The sequence below is a fragment of the Crocuta crocuta genome, unplaced genomic scaffold, assembly GCF_008692635.1.
Source record: "Crocuta crocuta isolate KB4526 unplaced genomic scaffold, BGI_CrCroc_1.0 scaffold154, whole genome shotgun sequence".
NCBI classification, from domain to species: Eukaryota; Metazoa; Chordata; class Mammalia; order Carnivora; family Hyaenidae; genus Crocuta; species Crocuta crocuta.
The window spans coordinates 16016271-16029081 of NW_027530545.1; the positions used below are offsets into that span (position 1 = coordinate 16016271).

The following is a 12811-nucleotide window of genomic DNA, read 5'->3' on the forward strand; positions in this document are numbered from 1 at the left end:
GTTTGTGGGTTCGAGGCCTGTGTTGGGTTCTGTGCTGACAGCTCGGAGCCTGGAGACTGCTTCTGATTCTGTCTCTCTCTCTCTCTGTCCCTCCCCTGCTCACACTCTCTCTCAGAAAATAAACATTAAAAAAAAAAAGAAAGAAAGAAACAATAACAACCAAACTATAAAGTAGCTGAAGAAAACATCAAAACAAAATTTGAAACCAAAATCTTACCATTTCATTTTGTCACTGGGGCTAGATGAGAATGTTGAACTTTTTAACACTTCACCCATTTCCTCTCGACAAAAGCTGAAGTTATTAATGGTCCACATGTAGGAAAATTTTACTACTTTAACCTGAGAGATTCAGAGAACTACTTTTAAAATGATGACTTATATGCTTTTAGCTTATCACATGTTAAATATCCTATGACCCACTTTTCTTAATACTTGGAATAACTATTACAATGTGCTTCACAATACTCACAAAATACTGTAACATTTTAAAGAGATATAACATAAGGTAAGGCATTTTTAACAGCACGTACCTGTGTATAACACCAGCTTTCTGCTATAGGACCAGTAGACATATCTCCAGGGAGAGGTGGGGTAGGTTCCCGAGACATTGCCACTTTATTGTAGTCTTCTAAGATTTACACAATATCCCACACAGATGAATACTTTACTACAAAGAAAAGAAGTTTCATTTGCTGATGAAAAAGTTTGGATCAAGATAAAAATAAGTATTTAAACAATCTATAAAACAATTATTTTCTCAAATGTGATTATGAGGGAACATGCAAGGATTTTATTCTTTCAATAATTTAAAAAATCGTAACTCTTTGGGACATTTAACACTTAAAATTTAAACAAACTGAATACTTACAGATAAGACATTATTTGATAAAAGTATCCTTATCAAAATATCACAAATCAAAAAATAACCCACATATAAACATAAAATCACAAAATAACATGGAAGCTTACTGACAACAATTACAACTGAGCCTTGAACAAGGTAGGGGTTAGGGGCACTACACCTCCAAGCAGTCAAAAATCCACCTATATGACTCTCCCCCAAAACTTAACTACTCATAGCCTAATGTTTACCAGCACACTTACCAATAACCTGTTGATTAACACATATTTTGTATACATATTATATGCTGTATTCTTCTAATAAAGTAAGCCAGAGAAAAAGAAAATGTTATTAAGACAGTCATAAAGAGAAAATACTGTACTATATTTATCGAAAAAGAATCTGGAATAATGGACCTGCACAATTTAAACCCATGTTTTTCAAGAGTCAACTTTCATATCTGATTTATCTTTCTTCATCTTTTCATTGATATATTCACAAAAATCAAAAGGGATGCAAAGTTAGAACAGTCCTGAAAACTACAAATATTATTTATCTGTCAAAGTTTTGGCCAACTAAAAGAATGGAAACTCAGAAGCAATGCTGTGTTAAAAATTACATAGATTTCTACAGAAGTCTACCTCTATCTCAGACAAACAAGTGTCTCTGTTAAGATTTTGTTCCTATGAGAGTGCCCCCTACCACATAATATGTACCTTATCATAAAATTTCTTCCTCGTTAGCTGTTCTCATACTAAATTCACTTGGGAATAAAATTAATTCAGCGTAACCTGGTCAGGACACTAGTAACTAAAAAATGCTACTCTGCAACTTGGAAATTGTATAAAAGAAAGAAGGGAAACCCAACAACTACATATAGTATAATTTGGAGAGCTGTGGGTGGGGATGTTTGAAGCTTACCTTCAAACATAGGAACATCACCCAAAATTCAAAAGAAAATATTTGTTCTGTGTCTACAAACAATGAAACTATAGTGTGAAACAAGAAAACAAAGACTGAAGAAAGCTCTGGGAAAGATGCACAGAAACAAAAAGACCTACAAAAGGTATGAAAAAATTTAAAAGTGCCAATGAAGAAGTATGTTATAAATCTGCACCCAAAATAAATAAAATACAAACTACCACTGAGATATATTCTTGTGAAATTCATAATGAGAAAAAAATGTTACAAGTATGCATGTGTTCCTTTAAAAGAACAAAAATCAAGATGGCCCTATTTTTCTCCACATTGTTAAATGCCTGAGGGTAACAGGATAATTACTAAAGAGTTCTATGGGAAAAAGCTGTAGCACAAGGACTCTGCACTGTATCATGTTTTTGTTCATGTTTAAAGCTCCAAAAATTCATTTCCAGATATGTGAAATATGTAAACCACCTCCATAGCTATTTGGTGAAGGGTTGAATTCACTCATTTTTCTGCCAAAGACAGATGAATCAAAAGTAAAGAAAGAGACAAAAACCTCCACCATGATGTTCAGTTCTGATTTTTAAACCTCTGAGCATGTACAACAAATCTATGTCTTAAAACTGTACAGACATGAAAACAGTTTGTAGGACACGGTGACAAAGTCAACTGAATAAAATATTAAGTAAAATTATGAAACAATTGGAAATCTATAAATGAAAGGGTGACATTCATCTGACTCTCAGATTAAGAAACAGCTGATTCAAATGAAAAGCCAGGCCTTTTTTTTGGGGGGGGGGGGGAACTACCAACTTAAATGACTCAAAAGTTTAGTTTAAAAGGAAAAAAACCTGACAAATTTATTACAATTCATTCATCCACTGGTAGTTACTATTTATAATATGCTCTTCAAGTACAGGAAACATGTTGGGGCAAAAACATAAACCAGTAAATAGGTAAGACAATAAATTATAGTAAATGAAACTAAAAGGAAACAAGCAGGAAAAGTAATTGTTATGCAACAGCTGAAAATTCTTCAACTAGGTACTGAGAAAAACAGTTAAGTCTGCTCTGAAGGGTTTATATTTGAGTTGAGAACTAAAAGATAAGAAAAACAGAAGAGACACATCAAGGAAAGGTGTCTGTCAGAGAGGAGGAAAAATAGCCAATGCTAAGGTCCTAGTGCAGGAAACAATCTGATAAAATTTAAGGAAAAGGAAGGAGTCCAATGTGGTTGATGTCACTGATGGATTTTTCAGTAGGAGAGTAACAGTGTAATTTAGATAGTAAGATCAGAATTATAGTGAAATACTTCAAATGGAACAATTTTAAAATTAATCCTTTATGATTAGACTGTTTACGTAAGTTCCCTTTAAAAATTTTTTTAAAAATGTATGTCTATTTTTGAGATAGAGACACAGTATGAATGGGAGAGGGGTGGGGGCAGAGGGAGAGAGAGACACAAACTCCAAAGCAGGCCCCAGGCTCTGAGCTATCAGCACAGAGACCTATGCAGGGCTCGAACTCCTGAGCAGTGAGATCATGCCAAGTCAAAGTCGGACACTTAGCTGAGCCACCCAGATACCCCTGTAATTTCCTTTTATAATTATGACATCTATACTAATACACTCACCCAAATGTATTTATATTTATGTAAGTTCCTCACATACAAGAAGTTCCTATCATGTGATGTACTTGCAGGACAGCACAATGGGAGAATCAGCAAGGTAGGCAGACCAAGAAACGAGTAATAATACTGGGAATATTGTATCAGGAGTACATAAAAGTCATTAGTAGTATTAAAGGACAGGGGTGAAAAACCAGTGGATGTGCCTTAACTAAGCAAGCAAAAATAGAATAGAGATGAATGATGGCAGAAGCATGACTCAAAGAAAAGGGAATATGTAATTTAAGAGCATTGCATTAATAAAAATTACTCATTTCTGATTAAAAATTAAGATCCTCTCTGTAAGTACCTCCAAGTTATCTTCAATTGCTTTTATAAACCACAAATGGTTATTTATTTGTATTTGAAAACAGAACAGCAAACAGGCAGTCATAACAAGATCAGTAATAGAACACTATCATTGTAAAGGTATTAGTTCTCCTTACATATTTAAGAGCACCTATTAAGGTATAATTTACATATCACAAAATTCATTAATTACAGATGAATGAGTTTTAGTGAATTTATACAGCTGTGCACTCATCAATACAATACAGTTTTAGAATTTGCCCACCATCCCAAAAGATCCTTCCTACCCCCAAATTTAGGCATTTGTTTTCTACAGTTACAACCTACCTAGATGTTTAAATACCATTGTACAATATGTAGTCCTAAGTTTGACTTTTACTTTTTTCTCCTGAATATGTGTTACAGTTTCCTGCTTCCTGTCTCATAATTTTTGGCTGAGAGTTGGACATTCTGATTAATACACCGTAGCAACTCTGGATTCTGAACTGAGTTATTGTGGGCTGTTGTTGTTTTTAGTAAGTTGCCTGGACTTAAGTGCAGTATCCGTTACCACCATACTGTCTGGCTGCTGAGGTCCCTGCTTGGCTTCTTCTTTTTCTTTTTGGATGGTTTGCAAACCTTGCAGATTGCCTCCTTCCTTCACACTTAGTTTGCTAGTTTTTACTGACAAAGCCACAGGTTCCCTGCCCCCTGTTCCCCAAAAATCAAATCCACCTGATCTGGCAGCAAAGCTGTTTTCCTGGCTGGCCGCAGACTGATAAAACTATCACTTTTTGGCTACTGGACTGGGAGGAGAAATAGGAGGAGAAAGAGGAGCTGGATATTTCTCTTAAGCAAATTCAGTTAGTAAATTTACTAAAATGTACTGAAAAAATTATCAGGCTTAACTGTTAAAAAGAAATATGCAAAAGGGCCCTGTCCTAGTTAATACTTTTTTCCTGTTGGCTCTGAAGCAAGCTGATAAACCCTCATGAACAATTTCAAAAACAGAAACCAAGAAAAGTATTTGCACTGCATTATAGCACATGAGGGGTTAATTTCCCACAATATAAGAAATTCCTGAAAATTAAAAAAAATCAATGCTAGTAATTCACAGAAAAAGAACTTTAGTATTATTGAAGAAATACAAAGTAACACAAAATTAAGAAGCCATTTTGTAACCTATCAGACTGGCAATAACAATCCAAAAAATTGTGACAATATATAAGGATAGGCACTCTCATACATTTCTAGTGGGAATATAAATTATGAAGTTGTTTTAATAATCTCCCTTCTCATTTTTTATGGTGAAATTCTAGGAAAAGAAGAGAAGAAAATAATGCTAATAACTAACTAACTAATTTTTAAGTTTGAAAATACCTATCCTTGATGGCCATGAAAACAATTTATATCATTTTTGGTAGCTAAGAAAAAATTTAACCTCATTTGTAATCAATAAAATACAAAAAGAACACATACAATTTTTTATTTCCATTTTGGTCAAAGATTATTTTAAATCATTAACCTCTACAGCCAACAAAATTGCAGAGATGCAGACATTACTGGTAAGCCTGCTTGTGAAACAATTTTACTATTAATAGCAAAAGAAATTCTTTATCAGATCCAGCCTAGAAATTTTATCACAATATTACAACTGTGAAAAAAGATAAGTATGAACACAGTATATTTTTGTGATATTCATGGAGAATTATGAAATCATTGAGTATTAAACTTTCTTAATGACAGGGAAAGTATTCAAGATCTATGGGGTGTGCATATACATAAAAGTTTTAATACATTTAATAATATATAATTTTATATCTATAAAAATATACCTACAAGGATCTCACTTTTACAACTATAAATAGCATATAGAGTTAATACAAGTACATATGCATGAAGAAAAACATTGGCACACAAATGCGCTTAGTTGTAGCCTATCGCTGTACTGTCAACACTGTTAAGATGTAAACCTAAATATTAATAGAGGCTATGTCTAGGTGGTGAGATTTTTAAAAAAAAATTTTTTTTTTAATGTTCACTTTTGAGAGACAGAGCATGAGCACGGGAGAGTCAGAGAGAGGGAGGGAGACACAGAATCTGAAGCAGGCTCCAGGCTCTGAACTATCAGCACAGAGCCCAATGTGGGGCTCGAACCCACAAACTGTGAGATCATGACCTGAGCCGAAGTCAGATGCTCAACCGACTGAGCCTCTCAGGTGCTCCGAGATCTTTATATTAAAAAAATTTAAGTCATTATTTTTGAAAGTAGAAAATACATGCAAAATTATTTGCATACCATATGAACACACAGAAAACGTCTGTGAGGGTATGTATCACTTTCTAAGTAGCAGAAATTGAGAAATGTTCAAAGATGGTAAGTCAAAGAAAATTTGACATAATCTTTAATATTTAAATTTTCATAAGAAGACACCAACTAATATAATATTAATACAATACATAAACAGGGGCTCCTGAGTGGCTTGGTCAGTTGAGTGCGCAACTTTGGCTCAGGTCATGATCTCAAGGCTCATGAGTTTGAGTCCTGCAATGGGATCTGTGCTGACAGCTCAGAGCCTGGAGCCTACTTCTGATTCTGTGTCTCACTCTCTCTCTGCCCCCCCCCCCACTTGCATTTTCTCTCTCTCTCAAAAATAATATAAAAACAAAAAAAATTAAAGCAACATAAATACATTTAAAAAAACTAGAAGTGTAAAAGACAGAAGTTTTTTTATGCCTCTTCAGAGAGTTAGTACTCTCTTCAAGTGTAACTCACAACATAATTCATATATAAAAGTCAACTAGAGGTGCCTGCATGGTTCAGTTGCTTAAGTGACAAACTCTGACTTCAGCTAACATCATGATCTTGCAGTTAATGTGACTGAGCTCTGTGATAGGCTCTGTGCTGACAGCATGAAGCCTGCTTGGGATTCTCTCTCTCCTTCTCTCTCTGCCCTCCCCCATTCACGCACACATGTGCTCGTGCGTGCTCTCTTCTCTCTCTCAAAATAAACATTTAAAAAATGCCAACTAAATAAAAACCTACAAAGATATTTTGCTTTTTCTCCCCAACTACTCCTATAAATGATGCAGTCATGGAATGGGTGTATGAAAATGCTGGTGAGGAGGCTATATTTTTTAATACAAGACACCACGTACCTTGTATTTCTGGGTACAAGACATCATGTACCTTGCTTATTCTTCAACAACTCTATGAGATGTGTGGGAATAATCCCATCTTAACCATGAGAAAAGGACCAACTAGATTAGAAAGCTTACTTTAAAAGATTGTAAATAACCAGAAAATGGTTGATACCTGGAGCCAAAGTCTAAACTCTTTCCATGGAATCAGTTACCCCTTCTGATTTTAGAGAGGTGAAACAGCCCATACCTTTCTGGTTCAGCTCTCATATAGATGAGGAGCAAGGCAAGAGAAATGGACTAGAAAAATAAACTGCCTAAGTTTATACTGTTAGATGAATATTAGAAGAAAAAGATCTCCCAATATCCATTTCAGTGCTCTTTCCAGTATTCTATTTTTAGTTCTCCTCAAAGAAGCCCAAAAAACAAATAAAAAAACCACAGTAGACTATCAACTACACCCAGGACATTCAGGACATCCTAATCTTGTTATTGCAGAAATGCTTACAGAAAGAGAGCAAAACTAAAGTAAGTACTAAAAAATAGTACAAGATAATCAACACACATTAGTAAATAAGTAAAAGTTTCTTCCACATTACATACATGGTTTTCAAAATTTTAAGTATATTGTTTCCTAGTTTTACTTATTAAAGGAAATTAACACTGTTGAGTTAGGATGGCAGAGCAGCAAGAGGACACTATGCTTGCTTCGTCCCCTGAACACAGCTAGATAAATATCAAATCATTCTGAACACCCAGAAAATTGATCTGAGTACTAAGAGAAAAGAAACTACACAACTAGAGGCAGAAAAGAGGCCAAACTGTGGAAGGTAGGAGGTGTGGAGACAGAATTTGGGGGTGGGGGCAGGGGGAGGGGAGAGAGAATCACCAGTGGTGCAGAGGGGAGTGGGCCTTGATTGGGGAGAAAGAGAGAGAGAGAGAGAGCAGGGAGCAGGGCACTTCTCAAGAAAAACTTCCCCAAAACCACAGACAGGGAAAACCAGAGGAGCTGATTATCACAATACACGCAGTGGAGCTTAAGGTTTGAAGTTTTAGAAGCTGTGCCATCAATGGGTGGGGTGTGGTGTTTGTAGAGGTGCTCCTATGGAGAAGGGCATAGGCCCAGGAGCAGATAGCATGGTCTGAGGATTCTCTGGGTCACACTGGGTGAGACAGTTCCCCTTCTTGGAGCGCATTCAGGAGAGGTGGCACTGCCTCTCCAGGGACAAAAGCCAGCAAGCACCACTGAGAGGCCCCATTCATTAGATAAGTACAGAGGCACCTGCTGATGGCAGCTAACCTGGACACTGGCTTTTTGCTGAGCTATACCATAAGCTCCAAGCCCCTGAATGTTCATGTGACTGCCCTTCTGGGACAACCCAGCACCAGCCAGTGCGGTGACACCCTCCCCTAGAGGATCAGCATGAATCTCTAAGGTTTGGAGTTTTGAAACCCAGCCAATGTGCCTGAGATAAAACACAGGAGGACTTCATGGCAGGTAGGCAGTAGGCTCAGACACAGAAGGTGTGAAGGCAGGGATCTGAGGGATGCCTAGGACAAACAAGGAAAGGAGAGATTGTTTGCTCATCTCTGTGGGCTTACTAAACAGCGACAGGCATGAAATCCCCTCTCTGGGGATGAGAGAGCAGGCTGACACCATTTTTATCCCCTGCCATGAGCATGGACGAACTTCAGTGAACAGCACAGTACCCACAGTGGAGGCTTGGGTGTCATATGCCAAGCCTGCTCCACTGTGCTCTGCAGGTGCTTCTGAATTAGGGCAGGTGTACCTGAGAGTCAGAGCAGCAACAGGCACCTCTCCCCAGACGACCAGCACAAACCTCCTTCAATGCACCAAGTCTACTGACCATACAGTGCTGCAAAGATTCAGCTCTAGGGGAACTAGGATCCAAAACACACCTAGTTAAAACTCACCGAATACTAGACAATATCCAAATACTTCCTACTGCAGGCAGGGAGAAACTCTATAGGACTGACCTGGGGGAAAGAGTTGCCAAAACACAACAGCAGAGTGTACACAGCATAAACCAGAAACATTTCCTAAAGTGCCAGGCCCTTAACAGCATATGATTTAATATAGGCATTACTCTCAGAAGCAGGAAACATAACAGGCTTTTCTAACACACAGAAGACAAGAGACTTAGGATAAATGCTAAGACAGAGGAACTCATCCCAAAACAAAGAATAAGAGATCAAGGCTAGAGATCTAATCAAAACAGAAATAAGAAATACGCCTGTTACAGAATATAAAACAATATAAAACAATCGTTAAGGATACTAGTTGAACTTGAGAAAAGCATAGAAAGCACCAGGAAGTCACTTACCACAGAGATAAAAGACCTAAAAACTAGTCAGTCTAAAATAAAAAATGATGTAACTGAGATGTAAAACTGACTGGTTGTAATGACCACAATTATGGAGGAAGCAGCAGAATGAATAAGTGATACAGAATATAAATTTATGGAAAATAATGAAGCTGAAAACAAGAAGGAAAAAAATACTGGATTATAAATACAGACTTAGGGAACTCAGCAACTCCATAAAGTGTGCTAACATTCAAATCACAGGAGTCCCAGGAGAATAGAGGGTAAAGGGGGAAGAAGGCTTACTTCAGCTACTCAGAGCTGAAAACTTTCCTAATCTGGGGAAGGAAAGAGACATCAAATCCAAGAGGCACAGAGAATTTCCATTAAAATCAACAAAAGCAGACCAACACCAAGACATACTGTAGTAAAATCTGCAAGATACAGAGATAAGGAAAGAATCCTGAAAGTAGCAAGGGAAAAGAAATCCCCACCTACAAGGGAAGACAAATAAGGTTAGCAGCAGGTCTCTCCACAAAGAAACTGCAGGCCAGAAGGGCGTGGCATAAGATACTGGACATGCTGAATGGGAATGCTGTCAGCAAGGCTGACATTTTTAGAGTAGGAGAGATAAACAATTTCCCAGACAAACAACTAAAGGAGTTCATAACCACTTAATCAGCCTTGCAAGAAATATTAAAGGGGATTTTTTTGGGGGGGGGGGAGCAAAAGAGATAGCAAAGAACAGAGAAAATCTCCAGAAACACTGACTTTATAGGTAATACAATGGCGCTAAATTCAATGGCATTAAATTCATTAAGTACAAATGGGCTAAATGCTCCAATAAAAAAAAAAACAGGGTTATCAAAATGGATTAAAAAAACCAAACCCATCTATATGGCATCTACGAGAGAGACTAATTTTAAACCTAAAGACACCTACAGATTGGAAGTGACAGGACGGAGAAACATCTATCATGCAAATAGATGTCAAAAGAAAGCCAGAGTAGCCATACTTCTTTCAAACTAGATTTTAAACCAAGGACTGTAACAAGAGATGAAGAAGGGTACTGTAACAAAATAAAGAGGTCTATCCAACAAAGAAGATCTAATAATTGTAAATATTTACACTCCCAACTTGGGACACTTAATTATATAAATCAATTAATAACAAACATTAAAAAAACTCATTGATAATAATACAATAATAGTAGAGGCCTTTAACACCCTATTTACAGTAATGGACAGATCATCGAAGCAGAAAATCAACAGGTAAACAATGGCTTGAGTGACACTGGACCAGACGGACTTAACAGATATATTCAGAACGATCGTCCTAGAGAAGAATACACATTCTTTCCGAGTATACACATGGAACATTCTCCAGAACTGATCACAGTCTGGGTCAGAAACCAGGCCTCAACAAGTACAAAAAGACTGACATCATACCACACATTATTTTCAGATCACAATGCTATGAAACTTGAAGTCAACTACAAGAAAAAATATGGAAAGGCCTCCAATACATGGAGATTAAATAACATCCTACTAAAGAATGAATGTATTAACCAGGAAGTTAAAGAAGAAATAAAGAAATTCATGGAAGCAAATGAAAATAAAAACATGACAGTCCAAAACCTTTAAGATGTGACAAAAGAAGGAAGCACATAGCAATACAGGTCTACCTCAAGAAGCCAGAAAGTCTCAAATATATAACCTAACCTTATGCCTCAAGCAGCTAGAAAAGGAACAGCAAATAAAGCCTAAAGCCAGCAGAAGAAGGGATATAATAAAGATTAGAGCAGAAATAAATGACATAAAAACAACAAAAAAGACCAGTAAAACAGATCAACAAAACTAAGAGCTGGTTCTTTGAAAGAATAAAATTGATAAACCTCTAGCCAGACCAATCAAAAAGAAAAGAGAAAGGACCCAAATAAATAAAATCATTAATGAAAGTGGAGAGATCACAACCAACACCACAGAAACACAATTATAAGAGAATATTATGAAAAACAAGATGCAAACAAACTGCAATCTGGACGAAATGGACAAATTCCTAGAAACTAACAAACTACCAAAACTGAAACAAGAAAAAATAGAAAATTTGAACAGATAAATAAACAGCAAAGAAATGAATAAAAAAATCTCACAACAAACAAAACTCCAGGGCCAGATGTCTTCCCAGGGGAATTCTACCAGCCATTCAAAGAAGAGTTAATACCTATCCTTCTATAACTGTTCCAAAAAATAGAAATGGAAGGAAAATTTCCAAACTCATTCTATGAGGCCAGCATTACCTTGATACTAAAAAACTTACAGAACAATGAAGGATATAAAATCAATGTAAAGAAAACTACTGCATTTCTATAAATCAGTAATGAAGCAGCAGAAAGAGAAATCAAGGAATTGATCTCATTTACAACTGCACCAAAAACCATAAGATACCTAGGAATAAACCTAACCCAAGAGGTAAAAGATCTGTACTCTGAAAACTACAGAACACTTATGAAAATAAATTGAAAATAACACAAAGAATGGAAAAACATTCCATGCTCAGGGATTGGAACAATGTTAAAATGTTTATATTCCCAAGGAATCTACACAATTAATGCAATCTTTATCAAAATACCAACAGCATTTTTCACAAAGCTAGAACAAGCATAAAGTTTGTATGGAACCACAAAAGACCCCAAATAGCCAAAGCAATCTTGAAACAGAAAAGCAATGCTGGAGGCATCATCATTGTGGAGTTCAAGCTATATTACAAAAGCTGTAGTCATCAGGACAATATGGTACTGAAATTATTCATTTTATACTCATAAAAAGTAAGGAAGTACTGATATATGCTACAATATGGACTAAATACAAAGACCGTGCTAAGTGAAAAAAAGCCAAACACAAAAGGCCACACACTGTATGATTTTACCTACATAAAATATCCAAAATAGGCAGATATATACAGAGTAGTGGTTGACAGGGCTGGAGGGAGGGGGAACTAGGAGTTCAGTGTTCAATGGGTATGGGGTTTCCTTCTGAATAAAGGTTCTGGAACCAAACAGTGGTGCTGGTTGCACACCATCACGAATATACTAAACACCACTGAACCATATATACGCTTTAAAACTTAAAACACTGAATTTTATGTTATCTGAATTTTATCTCATTAAAAAAAACATATGCAACACATGTCCATATCCACATATACATACTTTTCTTTGATTAAAAAGTAAAGGAAATAACTATAAAATTTCTTCTGTAACTGCTGAGTCTAAACTAGCCATTATTAGATAATAAAGTCCTAGACTGATTGTTTTTAATGACTCTTAAAAGAAAAACAGGTTTTTCAATTAGGGAGTATTCCAGGTGTGTTAGCCTATCATGTTTCCATTAATGAAATAAATGAATTAAATAGCAAAGTAGAGTTGTTCTTTTTTAAAACTCACTGTGTGAAGAATATTATCAAAATTCTATTCAGTTATAAAATGTGACTACCATGTTAATCAGATGCCACTTTGTGATATCAATCACCTAGCATTTTTACTAATTCTTCATTTAAGTGTCAAATACTACCTATTTATGCTAAAAGTTATCTGAGCTGCTTCATAAAGTTACAACTGAAAATACC

At 36.1% G+C, this 12811-nt stretch overlaps 1 protein-coding gene across 4 annotated transcripts in view; it reads right to left on the bottom strand.

Annotated features, from left to right (window-relative positions):
- The window catches only part of SPOPL (speckle type BTB/POZ protein like), a 65624-nt gene that overhangs the window by 23022 nt on the left and 29791 nt on the right, over positions 1–12811 (bottom strand). For all 4 annotated transcript variants that reach the window (XM_077767813.1, XM_077767814.1, XM_077767811.1 and 1 more), the window contains 2 exons: positions 531–667; positions 218–339 (listed from right to left, as the gene is read on the bottom strand). In XM_077767813.1, the coding sequence (XP_077623939.1) occupies positions 218–339; positions 531–608 (200 nt within the window). In that variant the 5' untranslated portion in view covers positions 609–667. The remainder of the gene's footprint in view (positions 1–217; positions 340–530; positions 668–12811) is intronic.